The sequence below is a fragment of the Procambarus clarkii genome, chromosome 14, assembly GCF_040958095.1.
Source record: "Procambarus clarkii isolate CNS0578487 chromosome 14, FALCON_Pclarkii_2.0, whole genome shotgun sequence".
NCBI classification, from domain to species: Eukaryota; Metazoa; Arthropoda; class Malacostraca; order Decapoda; family Cambaridae; genus Procambarus; species Procambarus clarkii.
In genome coordinates, this window is record NC_091163.1 from 28,224,501 (window position 1) to 28,241,248 (window position 16,748).

The 16,748-nt window shown below is 52.9% G+C and overlaps 1 protein-coding gene across 1 annotated transcript; it reads left to right on the forward strand.

Moving 5' to 3' along the window:
• Window positions 1-14,237: 14,237 nt before the first annotated feature.
• Window positions 14,238-16,278, forward strand: LOC138364768 (skin secretory protein xP2-like). The gene is made up of 2 exons (XM_069324738.1): window positions 14,238-14,241; window positions 15,698-16,278. The coding sequence occupies exons 1-2, from the start codon at window positions 14,238-14,240 to the stop codon at window positions 16,276-16,278; spliced, it is 585 nt and encodes a 194-aa protein (XP_069180839.1).
• The last annotated feature ends 470 nt before the right edge of the window (window positions 16,279-16,748 follow it).

The following is a 16,748-nucleotide window of genomic DNA, read 5'->3' on the forward strand; positions in this document are numbered from 1 at the left end:
AAATAGTCTGGTCATGTGCTCTTTTTAAACTTCTGAATTTAATTCTATGTGCCTCTGGGATCTGCTGGTAAGCATTCAAAATACTCTGCTGAACAAATTTAAAATCGAAAGAATTCTCAGCCGGCAAAGATGCAAATACCTCTTGAGCTTTACCCTTAAATTGTCCTTGTAATATGCTAACCCATTTATCGACAGGCCAGTTCATGCTGACTGCTAGTTTCTTAAAGTGCAAGAAAAATATTTCTGGATCTTCTTCATTAAGTAAGTAAGTAAGTAATTATCAAAAGAAGGCACCAAACCGGGAAGGCTATGTAGCACCATCAAATACGCAAAATAATCAGAGGGCGCTAAATATCACCAAGGATGCCAATACGAGAACAAAAACGCATAAGGCGAACGATATCAAAAGTATCCGAGTCACCAAGAATTCTATCGAGGGACAGGTGACCGCGAGGGGCGGTCGGAAAGCAAGACACACGCTCGTCCTGGAAGTCAGGACATTCAAGAAGGACATGCACGACCGTAAGAGGGACAATGCAACTAGGACAATAAGGAGCAGGGCGGCGCTCCATCAAGTGACCATGGGTTAAGCGAGTATGGCCAATACGCAACCTCGCCAGAGCTGTTTCCCACCGCCGGTTACGGTGGAAGGAGGACGGCCACGAGGAAACACAACATTTAAGAGTACGTAGCTTGTTACCAGTAACAGACAACCAAGAAGCCTGCCAACGGGTAAGAACTGAGGAATGGATAACTGGGTAAAAGTCGGAATACGGAATGCCTTTACGAGAGATGGGACAAGAGCGGACAGCTTCCTTAGCGGCAGCATCCGCACGCTCATTTAAAGACACACCAATATGGCTGGGAACCCAACAAAACTCAACCGACTTAAATTTACTGTGAACGAGAAACAGCCAATGCTGGATCTCGACAACTACTGGATGAACCGGATTAAAGGACCCGAGAGCCATGAGGGCACTACGAGAGTCAACAACAACCACAAAGGAAGACTGACAACGAGAAAGCAGGAGACGAAGAGCATAGAGAATAGCATAAAGTTCTGCTGTAAAGATGCTAGTCTCCGGAGGCAAGCGACACATATAAGTGCGATCAGGAAAAACAACAGAGTAGCCAACACCGTCCGCTGACTTAGACCCATCGGTGAAGACAGAAACGGAGCGGGAGTGAGAAGAAAAGTGCTCGAGGAAAAGGCGTTTTAGAACCGTAGGAGGGGTAAAAGCTTTAGTGATACGGGTCAAGGAAGTACAAAACCGCGGAAGAGGGACCCTCCACGGGGGCAAAGAAGGAACAACACGAGGAGAAACATCAGAAATACGAACGGAGAGAGAATCCTGTAGGCGAGATAACCGGACTGAAAGAGGGAGGTGGTGAAGAGGAACAGGAACCGCAGGAGGGGTAAAAGTTAAAGCACGACAGAGGCGAGAGGAAGGATGTTGCAAGGACCGCGCAAGATAGCGAAGACAGAAGCGATCACGGCGGTCCTGGAGAGACAGGAAGCCAGTGTCAACATACAAGCTAAGGATGGGAGTCGAACAAAAGGCACCAGAACTGAGGCGCAACCCAGTATGGTGCAAAGCATCAAGACGGCGAAGAGTAGAAGGAGAAGCAGACGAGTAAGCAGGGCAACCATAATCGAGCTTAGACAGGACGAGAGAGGAATGTAAAGCAAGGAGAGTGCGCCTATCTGCCCCCCAAGAAGTATGGGACAAGACCCGAAGGAGGGTAAGGGCCTTAGAGCACTCAACACGGAGGTAAGAGATATGAAGAGACCAAGACAAACGAGTGTCAAGGAATAACCCCAAAAGCTTCGCGGAATCTTTGTATTCAAGGGGATGACCATAAAGTGACAAAGAGGGACGAAGAACAACCCGTTTCCGCGTAAAAGTCATGGCACAAGTCTTAGAAGTAGAGAACTTGAAGCCATGACCTGTGGCCCAAGACGACACGGCATCAATTGCAAGTTGAAGCCGGCGTTGAAGGAGAGGCGAATCATCACCCTGACAACAAAGGGTAAGATCATCGACATAGAGAGCAGAGAAGACACCAGAAGGAAGAGAGGAAAGAAGACCATTGAGGGCAACAAGAAAAAGAGTAGTGCTCAGAACACTACCCTGGGGCACACCTTCGTATTGCTGAAAAGAGGGAGAGAGAGCGGTACCAAGGCGCACCCGAAAGGAACGACGAGAGAGGAAGCTGCGGAGAAAGAGAGGGAGATGACCACGAAGGCCAAAAGAATGAAGTTGAGATAGGATATGATAACGCCAAGTGGTGTCGTAAGCCTTTTCTAGGTCAAAAAGGACGGCAACAACGGAGGTCTTCGCAGCAAAAGCAGTACGAATATAGACCTCCAAGTTCACCAGGACATCTGTCGTGCTGCGGCACTTGCGGAAACCAAATTGAGAAGGGGAGAGGAGGTGATGGTGTTCCAGGAACCACATCAGACGAACGTTAACCATACGTTCAAAGAGTTTGCAGACACAACTTGTGAGAGCAATAGGGCGAAAGTCCTTAGGGGAAGTACCCAGAGACCCCGGTTTGCGAACAGGGAGGACAACGGCATCGAGCCAGTCCTCAGGGACTGACGACGACTCCCAGATCCGATTATACAGACTCAGTAAATACTGAGACGTGCTCGGAGGGAGATAGCGAAGCATCTCATAATGAATACCATCGGAGCCTGCCGCCGTAGAACCGCAGAGGGCCAGGGCAGAACGAAGTTCAGAGAGAGAGAAGGGATCATTATAGGGAAGCTGAAGATGAGTGCAGAAATCTAAAGGACGAGACTCAAGGACAGGTTTACGAAGAAGGAAAGATTGGGGAAGATGAAGACCAGAGCTAACAGAAGAAAAATGGGAACCCAGTTCGGAAGCGACCTGCAACGGGTCCGCCACAAGAGTATCATGGAGGTGAAGGACCGGTGAAACATCGGGAACGAACTTACCCGCTATCTTGCGGATACGCTTCCAGATCTGGGCCAGAGGGGTCTCGGACGTAATTGTTGAGACATAAGATGCCCAACATTCACGTTTAGCCGTACGGATGGCCCTACGGGCCACCGCACTCGCTTTCCGAAAGAAAAGAAAAGAATCGGTCGTCTGCCTACGGCGGTGCCTCTTCCAGGCTGCACGCTTACAGCGGACAGCCCGAGCACAGTCCGCATTCCACCAGGGAACGCACTTCCGTGGACCCCGAGAGGAAGAGCGAGGAATAGAGCGGAGGGCAGCGTTGAAGACAGTGTCATGAAAAAGGAGGAGAGCGCGAGAGAGAGGCAGAAGGGAGAGGTCAGGGAGAGCAGCACTGAGGGTAAATAGGGTCCAGTCTGCCTTAGCAAACTGCCACCTAGGGAAAGAGAGGGAAGGGCGAAAAGAGAAAAAGGAAACAAGGATGGGGAAATGATCACTTCCATGGAGGTCATCAAGAACCTGCCACGTGAAATCTAAGTAAAGAGAAGAAGAGCAGAGAGAAAGATCAAGACAAGAAAGGGTGCGAGTCCGAGAGTCCAAATGAGAGGGCTCACCAGAATTCAGAAGAGACAGGGAAGAAGAGAGGAGAAACGGCTCAAGGAGGCGACCCCGGGTATTCGTCAGAACGTCACCCCAAAGAGAATGACGACAATTGAAGTCACCCAGCAGGAGCACAGGCTCCGGCAAGGAGTCCAGGAGGTGTTTCAAATCAGGAAGAGAGAGCGGGACACTCGGGGGGAGATAAATGGAACAAACTGTGTACCATTTCCCAACAAAGATACGAGCAGCAGAACAATGGAGAGGCGAAGGAAAAAGTAAAGGAACAAAGGGAACATCAGCCCGAATCAAAAGAGCAGAAGAATTAGAAGCCCCAGCAATGGCTGGGGGGGGGGAGAGAAAGGAATAGCCACGAAAACGACCAGGACGAGCACCAAGCATTGGCTCCTGGAGACAGACACAAAGGGGTGAAAACCGCGAAATCAGAAGTTGGAGTTCGAGGAAATTGGCGTAATAACCTCGAACGTTCCATTGAAGAATGGACAACGACGAGAAGAGAAAGGACAAAAACAGAGAACAAGGAAGAAACAAAGGCGAAAGACCAACAGAGCACGTTAAAGAATATCAGGGTCGGGATCAGGGTCAGCAAAGTCAGGGTTAGGGGGCATGGGTAAACTGAGCAAAGACGGAGGGAAGGAAACGGGAGAACAGAGCAGAGGTGGGCGGGCAGGGTCTGGAGGAGGAGGAGGAAGAGGAGGAGACAACGGAGAGGAGCCGTCAAGGACAGCAGCAGGAGGAGGGGGAGTAGAAAGAGGGGAGCGCACCCCAGCAAGAGCAGCAACCGAAAGGGAAGCAGGGGCCAAAGAAACCTCCATAGCAGGAACAGGGGGCGCAAGCACTGAAACGGGAGGGGAAGGAGCAACAGAGCCAGAAGGAGGAGCTGAGGAAGAAAGCGAAGCCTTCTTACCCGCCAGGGAAGAGGAAGGAGAGGAGCCAGGCTTACGCTTCTGACTTAAAGAGACCGGTGTCCCAGCAACTACGTACCGGGCAACGGATTCCAGTGTCTCAACAGGAGAAGCCGAACGAGAGCACACACGACAGCCGTTAGGAGAGCGATGGACATCCGCCCGCACCGACAGGCGGTGGGGAGAGCCAATAGATGGAGGAAGAGGATGGGAAGGAGGATCGGAGGGGGACGAGGAAGAAGACACAGAAGACACGACAGACCGGGTAGAAGGAAGGGGAACCCCAGACAGAGGACCAGGAGGAGGATCCTTCGGGAGAGAACCCAAAGGAACAGAGGAGGGGGCAGTGGGCGCATCAGGGTCCAAGGCCCGGAAACGGTTGTGAGTCTGAGGAAGGCGGGAAGGACGAGGAGAGGAAGAGCGCAACACGCGAGCATAAGAGATATTAGCATAAGGCGGGAGCCGGCGAACCTGGCGCCTCGCCTCAGGAAAAGATAAACGCTCCCGGTGCTTCAGGTTGAGGACGGCTGCCTCAAGCTTGTAATGGACACACGCACGGGAGAAGGTAGGATGGGCCTCACCGCAGTTGAGGCAACGAGCCTGGGGAGAAGTGCACTCCGACTTAGAGTGACCCTCGCCACCACACAAAGGACAGAGAGAGACAGTCCCGGAGCAGCGGAGGGCACCATGCCCAAACCTCCAGCACTTGTTGCAGAGCCGAGGAGAAGGAATGTACTCCTGGACAGAGCACCTGGCACCAGCAAGAATGACAGAGGGTGGAAGGGTCCTACCATCAAAGGTAATCTTCACAACCCGGAGGGGTTGACGGCGACTACCACGAGGGAGACGAGTAAACGTGTCCACCTGGAGAATAGAATGGCCCTGGGCAGCGAGGATATGGCGAATATCGTCGTGGCAGTCGCGCAGGTCCCGAACACCGGTTGCAACATGGGGCGGGAGCAAAATAGTGCCAACACTGGCATTCAATTGAGCGTTCTTCGAGACCCGAACGGGGGTCTCGCCAAGGCAGGATAAGGCAGCCAAGCGGGAAGCAGCATCCTGAGAAGGAGCAGCAACGACACGTGTACCGAGACGAGTGGGGTTGAAAGTAATGGAGGCATCCACGGAATCAATGAGATGTCGATGAAGGGAGAAATCGTCAGGAGGCGCAGAATCAAGAGGGAGGAGATCAAAATATTTGGCCCACGAAGCGGGACCAAACAAGGCTTGATAGGTAGCAGAACTGAAAGGAATCGAGCGAGGGCGGCCGTGACGAGGACGGCGGTGAGAACCCCCAGAGAGAGAGGGGTTAAAAGGCGCAGTAGTTACAACTAGAGAAGGAGCCGCGCCAGGGGACGAGGTAGTCACCACTGGGGGCTTGGGGCTCGACCCAACCACAGAGGAGGGAGGGGAGCCAGGGGAAGGAGTCAGAGAGGCCAAAGGAGGAGCAAGGTCGGGGCCCAATGCAGCGGAGGCTACAGAGCCCGGTCTTCCAATACGGACCGACTCGGGGGCTTGGTCGCCCACCCCACGAGCCTGAAAAGGTAAGCCAGAAGCAGCCGAAACAGGGGTTATCATCTTGACGAAATTAAGAATTCACTCACGAATGTGCCCCCACACCCACCATGGAGCCACAATTAGAGGCAGGACACCCAACAAGAAGCTATCGCCGATCTTGTCGGGGCCTCCTAGGGGTGCGTCGTGAGTATACGCCCCACAAACGCCACCTTAAGAAACCGACAGTCCGTCGAGATCGGGTTCAGTGACGAAGTGGGGATTGACAATAAAAGGTTCCCCTCGCTCTCGACGTCGGGTACTGCAGTTCTACGGGTGCATGAGTATGCCTCCTCAAGCACCCGGGCGTCAAAATAGAAGAAGTCCATGGAAGAACCAGAACGAGCAAAAGGTCGGCAGGAAACGGCAAGCAGATAGGAGAAGAGGGGGGAGAAAAACGAAACAGAAGGAAAAGGAAAAGGTGCCCAGCAGAATTGGAGAGGACGGCAGCAGGAGCACAAGGCTAGAAAAGGACAGAGGACTGTCCTAAGGAGCATCACACTCCAGCAGCCGCCCACGAAGCCCCCACACGGCGACAACGAGCTGAGCGGGGAGGGGGATCTTCTTCATTAAACTTAGGTAATTCTACATGTTTACTGTACTTGGAAGAACTATTTGTACTCTCTGGATTATTACTAGTGTTACCTTGCCCTGCTGCAATTCTCTGCTGTTCTAACCTGTTATTATTTTCAGCAATACTCTGCTGAATTTCTAATTGTCTAGTCTGCTGCTCGGTTTGTTTAGTTTGTTGCTCTGCTAGTCTTAACTGAGCCTCCAACTCAAGGTGTTTTGTCTGGTTCTGCAACTCCAACCTCTGCTTGTCTGCTTCCAACCTCTGCTTGTCTGCTTCCAGCCTAGCCAATTCTAATTGAGTCTCCAACTCCAACTTTAAGATTGCCACCTTGTCACTTGACTCTTCTTCTAACTCTCCCAAACACTCTTCTTCAAGTCTCTCCTCCTCCACCAAGTGTGTGACAATCACTCTTAACACTTGAGCTTTCAACATTTTACTGGAAACTGCTATGTTCAATTTATCAGCCAGCAATAACAAACCAGACTTCCTTAAGTCTTTAATTTTTCCAAAATTTGGCTGATCTACCAGCGCAGCAACCTGATCCTCCATGGTTGGCTCAATAATCACAACTTACACTTGAAACAACACTGAAAATTATGCTTGGCCCCTGGCACAAGCTAAACACTTACCTCAAATCGTGAAGCGTTGAGAAGTTTTCACAGCAGCTCAGATTGAACAGATAATTTCACAGGCTTGATTTGGTGTCACTAGATAATCACAGAGTACCTAGGAAGGCAATTGCTATTAATAATTAGCACTGTTAATTGTACAACATTACAGGGAATTAAGGCTTATTCTCCCGGACACAGGCCCTCATTTGTTACCACCCTTGAGACTAAATAAGGTTCTTCTCCCCGCAGTGCAATAAAGAAAATAATAAATCGGCCTTGCCAACAACTGTCTAGGGGTAAATATACATCACTGCATAAAATGGAGAACAATATATTTATGCTAAGGGGGACAATCATAACAACACTTAAATGTATCAATAATAACCAGAAATATTCTTCAGCATGCAAATCATAGAATAACCTCCTTATTGAGACATGAGCACTATCACTAAGACACGGATTAATTAGAGAGATATATACAATATGATCTAACCAGATAATTAACATTTATATGGGCTAAAATAAGTGACCAATGACTTAACTTAAACATGCCTCCTCACGACAGCAGCCGCCACGCTTCTGCCCACGCCTTGGACCGCAGGCCAAGCGTCTACCAAAAAATCAACTAACCGTCCACACAAAACATTGTGGAAAATCTAATAATAAAACGCAGCACTAATATTCAAAACAATGTTAAACTAAAGAGTAGTAAACACTGGTACAACATTCCATACAATAATACAGAAACCAAAATATGGGAATAACCAATGTACAACTATAAACACTCGATTGACAACAATGTTCCCACACTGGCCATATCCAAATATGGTCAACCGCCCACACGGAGAAACTACATGAGAAATTAACACCAAAAGCCTCACACAATATAATGTAACTCAGGCACACTACTGCATGCTATAATATATATATAACATACAAAATCTTATATTATACAACTAGATGCTATATTAAAGAACAAGACAATAAAGTAATATGAGAATCAAGAATAATGGCAGAATCCTAGTGAGATTCGTAACATCGTAATTCGTAACATTCGTAACAAGTTGTGACGTATGGAGGAGTGGGAGGAGGGTCGTGATGAATGGAAGAGTGGGGAGAGGGATTACCGAATGGAAGTGGGGTGGAAGGGTCGTGACGAGTGGAAGAGTGAGGCGAGGTTGTGACGAACGGAAGAGTGGGGGGGGGGGAAGGATCGTGACAAATGAAATTGTGAGGGGAGGGTCGTGACGAAGGGAAGAGGGGGGAGGGAATTCATGACAAACGGAAGAGGGGAGGGTCGTGACGAACGGAGGAGTGGGACGAGGGTCGTGACGAACTGAAGAGTGGGAGGAGGGTCGTGACGAACGGAAGAGTTGGGGTGTGGGTCGTGACGAACTGAAGAGTGGGAGGAGGATCATGACGAACGGAAGAGTGGGAAGGGGGAGAGTCGTGATGAACAGAAGTCTGGGGGGGGGGAGGGAAATCATGAGAAACAGGAGTAGGGAGAGGGTCGAGACGAACAGAAGAGTAGGGGGAGGGTTGTGACGAATGGAAGTGTTGGAGGAGGGTCGTGACAAACGGAAGAGTGGGGCGAGATTGTAACGAATGGACGTGGGGTGGAAGGGTCGTGACGAGTGCAGGAGTGAGGCGAGGTTGTGACGAATGGAAAACGGAGGGGGGGGGGGGAGAGATTCGTGACAAACGGAATTCTGGGGGGAAGAGTGGGGGGGTTGGTCGTGACGAATGGAAGAGTGGGGGGAGGGTCGTGCCGAACGGAAGAGTCAGGAGGAGTGGTCGTAACGAATGGAAAAGGGGGAAGAGGGTCGGGACGAACGGAAGAGTGAGGGGAGGGTCCTGACGAACGGAAGACGGGGGGAGGGGAGGGGTCGTGACGAACAGAAGAGTGTGTTGAGGGTCGTGTCGAACGGAAGAGTGGTGTAGGGGAGGGTCGTGACGAACGGAGGAGTGAGGGGAGGGTCGTGACTAACGGAAGAGTGGAGGGAGGGTCGTGATGACCGGAAGAGTATGGAGAGGTTTTGTCGGATGGAAGACTAGGGGGGGGGGGAAGTCATGAGAAACAGGAGTAGGGGGAGGGTCGAGACGAACGGAAGAGTGGGGGGAGGTTCGTGACGAACGAAAGAGTGGAGGGGGGGGAAATTCGTGACGAACTGAAGAGAGGGGGGAGATGTCGTGACGAACAGAAGAGTTGGGGGAAGGGTCGTGACTAACGTAAGAGTGATGGAGGGTCGTGACGAACGAAGGAGTGGAGAGAGGGTCGTGACTAACGGAGGAGTGGAACTAGGGTCGTGACGAACTGAAGAGTGGGAGGAGGATCATGACGAACGGAAGAGTGGGAAGGAGGAGAGTCGTGACGAACGGAAGACTAGGGGGGGGGGGGAAAGTCATGAGAAACAGGAGTAGGGGGAGGGTCGAGACGAACGGAAGAGAAGTGGAAAGGTTGTGACGAATGGAAGAGTTGGAGGAGGGTCGTGACAAACGGAAGAGAGGGGAGAGGGTCGTGACGAACGGAATAGAGGGGTGAGGTGAGGGTCTTGACATACAACAGAATGGAGGGGGAAGGGTCGTGACGAACGGAAGAATGGGGGAAGGGTCGTGTCGAACGGGAAGGTGAGGGGAGGGGTCGTGACGATTGGAAGAAGTGGGTCGTGACGGACGTTGGAGAGGGGGGCATGACGAATCAAAGTGTGGGGAAGGGTCATGACGAACTGAAGAGTGGGGGGATAGTCCTGACGAACGGAGGAGTGAGATGAGGGTCGTGACGAACGGAAGAGTGTGGGGAGGGTCGTGACGATCGGAAGAGCGGGGAGGGGAAGGGTCGTGACAAATGGAAGTAGGGGGGAAGGATCGTGACGAATGGAAGAGTGGGGGGAGGTTGTGACGAACGGAAGAGTGAGGGGAGGGTCGTGACGATCGGAAGAGTGGGGGGCGGGTCGTGATGAACGGAAGAGTTGGGGTGTGGGTCGTGACGAACTGAAGAGTGGGAGGAGGATCATGACGAACGGAAGAGTGGGAAGGGGGAGAGTCGTGATGAACAGAAGACTGGGGGGGGGAAGGGAAATCATGAGTTACAGGAGTAGGGAGAGGGTCGAGACGAACGGAAGAGTAGGGGGAGGGTTGTGACGAATGGAAGTGTTGGAGGAGGGTCGTGACAAACGGAAGACAGGGGGGGAGGGTCGTGACGAACGGAAGACAGGGGGGGAGGGTCGTGACGAACGGAAGACGGGGGGAGGGTCGTGACGAACAGAAGGGTGTGTTGATGGTCGTGACGAACATAAGGGTGTGTTGATGGTCGTGTCGAACGGAAGAGTGGTGTAGGGGAGGGTCGTGACGAACGGAGGAGTGAGGGGAGGGTCGTGACTAACGGAAGAGTGGAGGGAGGGTCGTGATGACAGGAAGAGTATGGAGAGGTTTTGATGAATGGAAGAGTGGAAGAGTGGGGGGAGTGTCGTGAGGAACAGAACAGGGGAGGGAGGTTCGTGACGAACTGAAGAATGGAATGATGGTCGTGACGAACGGAAGAGTGGGGGGTTGGTCGTGACGAATGGAAGAGTGGGGGGAGGGTCGTGCCGAACGGAAGAGTCAGGGGGAGTGGTCGTGACGAATGAAAAAGGGGGGGGGGAGGGTCGGGACGAACGGAAGAGTGGGGGGAGGGTCCTGACGAACGAAAGAGTGGAGGGGACGGGGGAGGTTCGTGACGAACTGAAGAGAGGGGGGGAGATGTCGTGACGAGCAGAAGAGTTGGGGGAAGGGTCGTGACTAACGGAAGAGTGATGGAGGGTCGTGACGAACGAAAGAGTGGGAGGAGGGTCGAGACGAACGGAAGAGTGGGGAGAGGTTGTAACGAATGGAAGTGGAGGGGGGTCGTTACGAATGGAAATGTTGGGGGGGAGGGTGGTGTCGAATGGAAGTGGGGTGGAAGGGTCGTGACGAATGGAAGAGTGAGGCGAGGTTGTGACGAACGGAAGAGGGGGGAGGGGAGAATCGTGACAAACGGAATTGTGGGGGGAGGGGAGAATCGTGACAAACGGAATTGTGGGGGGAGGGTCGTGACGAAGGGAAGAGTGGGGGGGGGGAATTCATGACAAACGGAAGGAGGGAGGGTCGTGACGAACGGAGGAGTGGGGAGAGGGTCGTGACGAACGGAAGAATGGGGTGAGGGTCGTGACGAACGGAATAGAGGGGTGAGGTGAGGGTCTTGACATACAACAGAATGGAGGGGGAAGGGTCGTGACGAACGGAAGAATGGGGGAAGGGTCGTGTCGAACGGGAAGGTGAGGGGAGGGGTCGTGACGATTGGAAGAAGTGGGTCGTGACGGACGTAGGAGAGGGGGGCATGACGAATCAAAGTGTGGGGAAGGGTCATGACGAACTGAAGAGTGGGGGGATAGTCCTGACGAACGGAGGAGTGAGATGAGGGTCGTGACGAACGGAAGAGTGTGGGGAGGGTCGTGACGATCGGAAGAGCGGGGAGGGGAAGGGTCGTGACAAATGGAAGTAGGGGGGAAGGATCGCGACGAATGGAAGAGTGGGGGGAGGTTGTGACGAACGGAAGAGTGAGGGGAGGGTCGTGACGATCGGAAGAGTGGGGGGCGGGTCGTGATGAACGGAAGAGTTGGGGTGTGGGTCGTGACGAACTGAAGAGTGGGAGGAGGATCATGACGAACGGAAGAGTGGGAAGGGGGAGAGTCGTGATGAACAGAAGACTGGGGGGGGGGGGGGAAGGGAAATCATGAGTTACAGGAGTAGGGAGAGGGTCGAGACGAACGGAAGAGTAGGGGGAGGGTTGTGACGAATGGAAGTGTTGGAGGAGGGTCGTGACAAACGGAAGAGTGGGGAGAGATTGTAACGAATGGAAGTGGGGTGGAAAGGTCGTGACGAGTGCAGGAGTGAGGCGAGGTTGTGACGAACGGAAAAGCGGGGGGAGGGGGGGAGAGATTCGTGACAAACGGAATTGTTGGGGGAGGGTAGTGACGAAGGGAAGAGTGGAGGGGGGGGGGGGAATTCGTGACAAACGGAAGAGGGGAGGGTCGTGACGAACGGAGGAGAGGAGGGAGGGTCGTGATGACCGGAAGAGTGAGGGGAGGGTCGTGACGATCGGAAAAGCGGGGAGGGGAAGGGTCGTGACAAATGGAAGAGTGGGGGAAGGTTGTGACGAACGGAAGAGTGAGGGGAGGGTCGTGACGAACGAATGAGTGGAATGAGAGTCGTGACGACCAAAAGAGTGGGGGGCGGGTCGTGATGAACGGAAGTGTATGGAGAGGTTGTCACGAATGGAAGAGTGGGGGCAGGGTCGTGACGAACGGAACAGGGAAGGGAGGGTCGTGACGAACGAATGAGTAGAATGAGAGTCGTGACGACCGGAAGAGTGGGGGGTTGGTCGTGACGAATTGAAGAGTGGGGGGAGGGTCGTACCGAACGGAAGAGTGAGGGGGAGTGGTCGTAACGAATGGAAGGGGGGGAAGGGTCATGACGAATGGAAGAGTGGCGGGAAGGTTGTAACGAACGGAAGAGTGAGGGGAGGGTCGTGACGAACGGAAGACAGGGGGGGAGGGTCGTGACGAACGGAAGACGGGGGGAGGGTCGTGACGAACAGAAGGGTGTGTTGATGGTCGTGACGAACAGAAGGGTGTGTTGATGGTCGTGTCGAACGGAAGAGTGGTGTAGGGGAGGGTCGTGACGAACGGAGGAGTGAGGGGAGGGTCGTGACTAACGGAAGCGTGGAGGGAGGGTCGTGATGACAGGAAGAGTATGGAGAGGTTTTGATGAATGGATGAGTGGAAGAGTGGGGGGAGTGTCGTGAGGAACAGAACAGGGGAGGGAGGTTCGTGACGAACTGAAGAATGGAATGAGGGTCGTGACGAACGGAAGAGTGGGGGGTTGGTCGTGACGAATGGAAGAGTGGGGGGAGGGTCGTGCCGAACGGAAGAGTCAGGGGGAGTGGTCGTGACGAATGAAAAAGGGGGGGGGGGAGGGTCGGGACGAACGGAAGAGTGGGGGGAGGGTCCTGACGAACGAAAGAGTGGAGGGGACGGGGGAGGTTCGTGACGAACTGAAGAGAGGGGGGGAGATGTCGTGACGAACAGAAGAGTTGGGGGAAGGGTCGTGACTAACGGAAGAGTGATGGAGGGTCGTGACGAACGAAAGAGTGGGAGGAGGGTCGAGACGAACGGAAGAGTGGGGAGAGGTTGTAACGAATGGAAGTGGAGGGGGGTCGTTACGAATGGAAATGTTGGGGGGAGGGTGGTGTCGAATGGAAGTGGGGTGGAAGGGTCGTGACGAATGGAAGAGTGAGGCGAGGTTGTGACGAACGGAAGAGGGGGAGGGGAGAATCGTGACAAACGGAATTGTGGGGGGAGGGTCGTGACGAAGGGAAGAGTGGGGGGGGGGGAATTCATGACAAACGGAAGGAGGGAAGGTCGTGACGAACGGAGGAGTGGGGAGAGGGTCGTGACGAACGGAAGAGTTGGGGTGAGGGTGGTGACGAACTGAAGAGTGGAAGGAGGATCATGACGAACGGAAGAATGGGGTGAGGGTCGTGACGAATGGAAGAGTGAAGTGAGGAGGTTCGTGAGGAATGAAACAGTGGGAGGCGAATGGGTCGTGACGAACGGAAGAGTGAGGAGGCAAGGTCGTGACGAACCGAAGAGTGGGAGGAGGATCGGGACGAACGGAGGAGTTGGGGGAGGGTCATGACGAACGGAAGAGGGGGGGGTCGTGACAAACGAAAGAGTCTGGGAGAGGGTCGTGACGATCGGAAGAAGGAGAGGGAGGGTCGTGACGAACAGAGGAGTGGGGAGGGTCGTAACGAAAGAATGATTTGGAGTAGGGTCGTGACAAACGAATGAGTGTGGCAAGGGTCTTATGAACAGAAGAGTGATGTTGGGGAGGGTCGTGACGAACGGAAGAATGGGGGGGGGAGGTTCGTGACGAAAGTAACAGTGGAGGGAAGGGTCGTGACGAAGAGAAGAGTAGGGGGAGGGTCGTGCCGAACGGAAGAGTGGGGTGCGGGAGTATCGTGATGAACGGAAGAATGGGTGAGGGTGTATAGTCTCTCCTGTAGTCTACTACTCTAGTATAGTCTCTCCTGCCCTAACATAGTCTCTTGCAGTTGCCTGTTCTAGTATAGTCTCTCCTGTAATCTCCTGCCCTAGTATAGTCTCTTGCAGTCTCCTGTTCTAGTATAGTCTCTCTTGTGGTCTCCTGCCCTAGTATAGTCTCTTGCAGTCTCCTGTTCTAGTATAGTCTCTCTTGTGGTCTCCTGACCTAGTATAGTCTCTTGCAGTCTCCTGTTCTAGTATAGTCTCTCTTGTGGTCTCCTGCCCTAGTATAGTCTCTTGCAGTCTCCTGTTCTAGTATAGTCTCTCTTGTGGTCTCCTGCCCTAGTATAGTCTCTTGCAGTCTCCTGTTCTAGTATAGTCTCTCTTGTAGTCTTCTGTCCTAGTATAGTCTCTCGTGTATTCTCCTGCCTTTGTATAGTCTCTCCTGTAGTCTCCTGTCCTAGCATAGTCTATGGTAAGACAGGAGAATAAATGAGTGACTATAAAAGGGCAGGAGACTACAGGAGAGACTATACTAGGGCAGGAGAATACACGAGAGACTATACTAGAAGAGGAGACTGCAAGAGACAATACTAGGGCAGGAGACTACAAGAGAGACTATACTAGAACAGGAAACTGCAAGAGATTATATTAAGGCAGGAGAGACTATACTAGGGTAGGAGACTACAGGAGAGACTATACAAGAGCAGGAGAATACACGAGAGACTATACTAGGGCAGGAGACTACTGGAGAGACTAAAACCTATGAAATATATAAGAAAAGTATATAAATATCCAAAATATATAAAAACAGAGTACTGTGTCAGGGGTATTCGAGGTGCAACAATGACTTTATATAACTCACTGCTTAACCTATATTTTGCTTAGCCTACCCACTGATTAGTGGGAACACCCACTACTTAACTATCCACACATAGTTTTCACTATTACTTAGCCTGTTTATCCTAGGCACTGCTTAGCCTACCCACTACTTAGCCTACCAACTGTCAGAAAAATAGATGAAATCAACAGGAGTCTCCATTTTTCATACATTGTAAACCACATATATAACCTAGATTACACTATTAAATCGTACAACGACGATTCGAATCTCCCCCAATGGCGTAGCAAAAATCCTGTCACAAATCCTGTGAGCAAATAAATTACTATCCAGCGTCGACCCTTCGCAGGAACCATTGTTTACGTCTGTTTCCACTTCAGTTCCTTTCATGATGAGAGGCCGGCCATTGTTGTGAGAGAGGCAGAGTATGTTGCACACAGTCTCGTCCCGGGAGATCTCTCAACATTGATCACTGGACGAGGGACTATAAGGAGAGTCGTACGCGTATCACAACGCTTCACTCCCATCTTCTGGGAGGGGGTGAGCAATTTGACGTGATTGATTTTAAGGGATCTTTACGCTCCGTGAGGGCGGGTGTCCCGGCCCCGTGAGGGCGGGAGTCCCGGCCCCGAGAGGGCGGGAGTCCCGGGCTCCGTGAGGGCGGGAGTCCCGGGCTCCGTGAGGGCGGGAGTCCCGGGCCCCGTGAGGGCGGGAGTCCCGGGCCCCGTGAGGGCGGGAGTCCTGGCCTCCGTGAGGGCGGGAGTCCTGGCCTCCGTGAGGGCGGGAGTCCTGGCCTCCGTGAGGGCGGGAGTCCTGGCCTCCGTGAGGGCGGGAGTCCTGGCCTCCGTGAGGGCGGGAGTCCTGGCCTCCGTGAGGGCGGGAGTCCTGGCCTCCGTGAGGGCGGGAGTCCTGGCCTCCGTGAGGGCGGGAGTCCTGGCCTCCGTGAGGGCGGGAGTCCTGGCCTCCGTGAGGGCGGGAGTCCTGGCCTCCGTGAGGGCGGGAGTCCTGGCCTCCGTGAGGGCGGGAGTCCTGGCCTCCGTGAGGGCGGGAGTCCTGGCCTCCGTGAGGGCGGGAGTCCTGGCCTCCGTGAGGGCGGGAGTCCCGGGCCCCGTGAGGGCGGGAGTCCTGGCCTCCGTGAGGGCGGGAGTCCTGGCCTCCGTGAGGGCGGGAGTCCCGGGTCCCGGGCCCCGTGAGGGTTGGAGTCACAGTCGTGTGGGACTCCACTGACCTCCCCCGGAGTTTCTCGTGAGGTATGTGTAGGTCGCGTTAGAGACAATGAGAGTCAATGGGATTCTCTGATCACACTATGCTAGTGGTCAGTTGCTGGGTGGTGAATGATTACACTGTATTCCTAGACTGTGTTAGTGGTCAGTTGCTAGGTGGTGAATGTTTACACTGTATTCCTAGACTGTGTTAGTAGTCAGTTGTTGAGTGGTGATTGTTTACACTGTATTCCTAGAATATGTTAGTAGTCAGTTGCTGGGTGGTGAATGATTATTCACCGAGTGGTTCCTTGGATCAATGCAAAATTATAAACTGTCTCAATAGAGTCAAAAAATAACCGTAATATGAATTTAGAGTATTGATAATTTTTATAAATAATTGTAGTTTTGAAGGAAAAGTCAGCGGTTCTCAGTTAGCGGGACGGTGGCTTCCGCCACAT